The sequence below is a fragment of the Maylandia zebra genome, linkage group LG19, assembly GCF_041146795.1.
Source record: "Maylandia zebra isolate NMK-2024a linkage group LG19, Mzebra_GT3a, whole genome shotgun sequence".
Lineage (NCBI taxonomy): Eukaryota > Metazoa > Chordata > Actinopteri > Cichliformes > Cichlidae > Maylandia > Maylandia zebra.
The window spans coordinates 8,815,515-8,819,081 of record NC_135185.1 but is presented as its reverse complement, the minus strand read 5'-3'; the positions used below and the strand labels follow the sequence as shown (position 1 = coordinate 8,819,081).

Genomic DNA, 3,567 nt, shown 5'->3' with positions numbered 1-3,567 from the left:
AGACATTTTTACATAATTTGGCTCTTTTCTACCTGAAAATGCAAGCCAAGATGCTGTTGCCAGCGAGCACAATACAATGTATTCTTGATGGATTTCTGCATGTCCATAGCACTTCTATGGCAGATGTTTTTGACAAGTTGAAGGGCAAGCTTTCTGAGCTAGACATACCACAAACTGAGATAGAAATGATTATTCAAAATCTCTCTAAAGAGGATGTCTTCACAATATACAACAAAGGAATACTCAGATCTGACAAAACAAGGAGAACATTTTACAAGCAGTATTTTGACTATGTTGAACCCACCCAGATTTATCTGGGAAGTGATGCTGCTGGAAAGGAATGCTTTTGCCAGTACATTTCCATCAAAGAGACATTAAAATCACTCCTTAGACAGTCAAGTGTTAAAGAGCAATATCACCAATCCAAAAATCATACCTCTTCCAACATGGTTGTAGAGGATGTGGCAGATGGAAGAAATGTGAAAGAAAATGCTCTGTTAAAAGACAATCCTTCTTCATTGTCCATCATCCTTTACCAGGATGGATTTGAGGTTGTGAATCCTCTTGGGTCAGGGAAGAAAAAACATAAAGTTTTGGGGGTTTACATGAGTCTTGGTGAGGTCCAGCCACACAATCGCTCTTCAGTTGATCCCATGCAGTTGGTGATGCTGTGCAGAGAAAGGGACTTCAAGACATTTGGTCAGGAGAAAGTTTTCTCAAGTATTATCACAGACCTTAAAGATCTAGAAGATACAGGGATTGAGACAGATGATGGAAATACCCTCAAAGCGGCCTTGATTTCCATTTGTGGAGATAATCTTGGTTCACACTGCTTAGGTGGTTTCACTGAAAACTTCAGTTGTAGTACGCATTTTTGTAGATACTGCTTGATTGAAAGGACAGACTTTGAAAAGACACCACTAAAGCTTGGTCCAAAAAGAACCATCACTGGTCACAAGGAGAGTGTACAACAGCTATCCACCACTGACCAAGACATGGTACAGGGGGTAAAGTTTGACTCACCTTTCAATTCTCTGAAATATTTTCATGTCTGTACTGTACAGCAGCAGAATCCGGCAGCCAAGGAAAAGGTCTACCAGGGAAAACAATGAGGGTGATGTTGCCATCAAAAGGGGGAGATCTGAACTTGATAGCTATGGTTGCATCAACTGGCAACCCACAACCCTACCAGAAGGAGAAACAAGTGAAACTTTGGAGACAAAAAGACAGACTGTGTCAACTGTCTTCAGATCAGCAGGTCCTCAAGCAATTGAAACAACAGATGTAAATACTTATATGTCTTTGACTTATATTTACCAGAGGCACATGCTTAATTCTTGGCCTGCCCCCACCTTATGTGAGGTTCAAGAGCATTGGCCATTTCTTTTTACTAAAAGAGGCCTCTGCACTCACTTCCACACACTCACAGATATTGAGGTAGAGACACGTCTCAGTGAAGCCCTTCTTACGAAAGGAAGGAGAATTTTGAACTTCTTTCAAAGCCAGAGACTTCAGTGGAACAAGGAGATTGAACATCTGCTACGTGAGTGCGACAGTGCAAAGCTGAACCACAACCAGATCGCCACAGCAGCCATCCTCCTTCTGATGAAGTACTTCCAAGAAAAAGAGGACTCAATCTTCATCTTGGCTGACGTAATTATATTTAAAATTTTACACATGCACTCTCAATACTGTCAACATAAACAAAGGAAAATATTTCAATGATTTTGGGTATCATCATTCAAATCAGTTCATTTTGTGTTTTAAAGGCTTTTTCCACCAAGATGTCTGTTGAGAGAGAGATGACCTTACCCATCACACCAAGGGTAATAGCGCTTGGTAAGTAAATAGTTTCAATCCTGTTGTAATATTTTTGTAAAAAATCTATGTAATTATTGTGGTATTTGTACCCACAACAACTTACTTAACAGGGGTTTGTCTGTTTTATATTGTATAAAAATAGAATACACACAGTTTGCTGCTGTTTCTCTTATTATTTATTATACACAATGACCAACAGGAAAAAACAGCCTAACACTTCAGCACAGGCCAAAATGCAAAGACATAAGGCAGTTTTTTCCTGTAATTGATCATAATTTTCATTAGATAATAAATAATAAGAGAAATAGCAGCAAACCGTGTGCATTCTATTTTTGTACAGTGTGAGGCCTGCTATCCAGCATTCTTGTGGAAACCTTATTTGTAAGGGTGAGCACATTGTCTTATTGGACTCTTGTCTGTTTTTAGGGAATAATTTCATGTCTGCAAGCCGCTGGATGATCAGTTTGGAGGGCAAGGTATTTTATGAGCCTGAGCAGATGCATGACTTTGCCAGCACCCTTGCTGTCTTCTTTGCGTCATACTACGTTTTCAACCTTGAGTATCAGGAGTCAGCGTCCATCACACTGGAGATGATACAGAGGTAAATACTTTACACCATTTAAGAATGAAATATATGTGATAGCTTGACTACAGTTGCAGAAACATATAGGTGATTGCTGTAACGTATGTTTTAATTTTGAAATTAAAGCAGCCTTTTTTCTGTTAAAAGGTTCTTTGTGAGGATCAATCCAGACATGGGAACAAAATGCCCTGCAAAACTTGGTACAAGCCGCAAGACAGGTCGTGTCGTAAAGAGGAAAGTTACAAGCATCAGCCCTCGGATCACCACCTTCCTCCAGCGGCTCTCTGAGTTTGAATGGAGGACTTCCAACTAGGTAAGAACAGAGATGATAATATCTTTTACATAGCTGATAATTATATACATACTGTACACACATCCATACAACAGTATGAATGATCTCAGACAGATGTGAACAAGTGAATAACCTGAGCAAACATGAATATTGATTATGTGTCTTTGACAGGTGGTGATGTAGACTACGCTGAACCCAACCATCCTGGTAACGGAAATCTAAATCCCATGTCACATTCTATTTCCTGGGACCCACTGATAATTATTACATTTTGTAAATGAGTTTTGTTTTACAATTGTAATAGTTTATTTAATGTTCATGCTGGTGGGTTTGTCCTGTTTTTAGTGGAATGAAAAACTGTTTTCCTTAAAAAAATCAGACAGAAAGGTGAAGGACTGTGTAGTTTTCATGTACGCTTCTATTTATTTTGGTTATTGGCATTGTTTTTATTCAGTTGAAAAATGTTTTTCTTGTTAAAAAAAATATCAACAATAAATGTTGGTTTAATTCACTATTCTGAGACTACTTTATTGAATTATATTGTTTTTTGTAAATGTTCTTATATTGAATATGAATGTTAATATTATTTTATATGCTGTAAAACACAATTACAGTCTAAACAAATTATACTGTACACAATTACAGTGTTATACCATAAACCACATTTGCAGTACAGTGATACTATAAAACTTAATCACGGTAAGTCTTTCTAACTGTAAACCACGTTTACAGTAAAGCTGTTATACTGTAATATATGTTTACAGTAAAGTGGTTGAACTGTAAAACATCACAACAGTAAAGATACTGTAGATCAGTAATTACAGTAACTTACTGGCAATAGTGTTGCCAGTAAGTTACTGTAAAAATACAA

General features: G+C 37.5%; 1 protein-coding gene across 1 annotated transcript; it reads left to right on the top strand.

The window, feature by feature from the left end:
* The first annotated feature begins 1,225 nt into the window (after positions 1-1,225).
* Positions 1,226-3,567, top strand: LOC143414070 (uncharacterized). The gene is made up of 5 exons (XM_076877712.1): positions 1,226-1,653; positions 1,770-1,839; positions 2,248-2,422; positions 2,552-2,717; positions 2,868-3,567. The coding sequence occupies exons 1-4, from the start codon at positions 1,297-1,299 to the stop codon at positions 2,715-2,717; spliced, it is 768 nt and encodes a 255-aa protein (XP_076733827.1). The 5' UTR covers positions 1,226-1,296; the 3' UTR covers positions 2,868-3,567.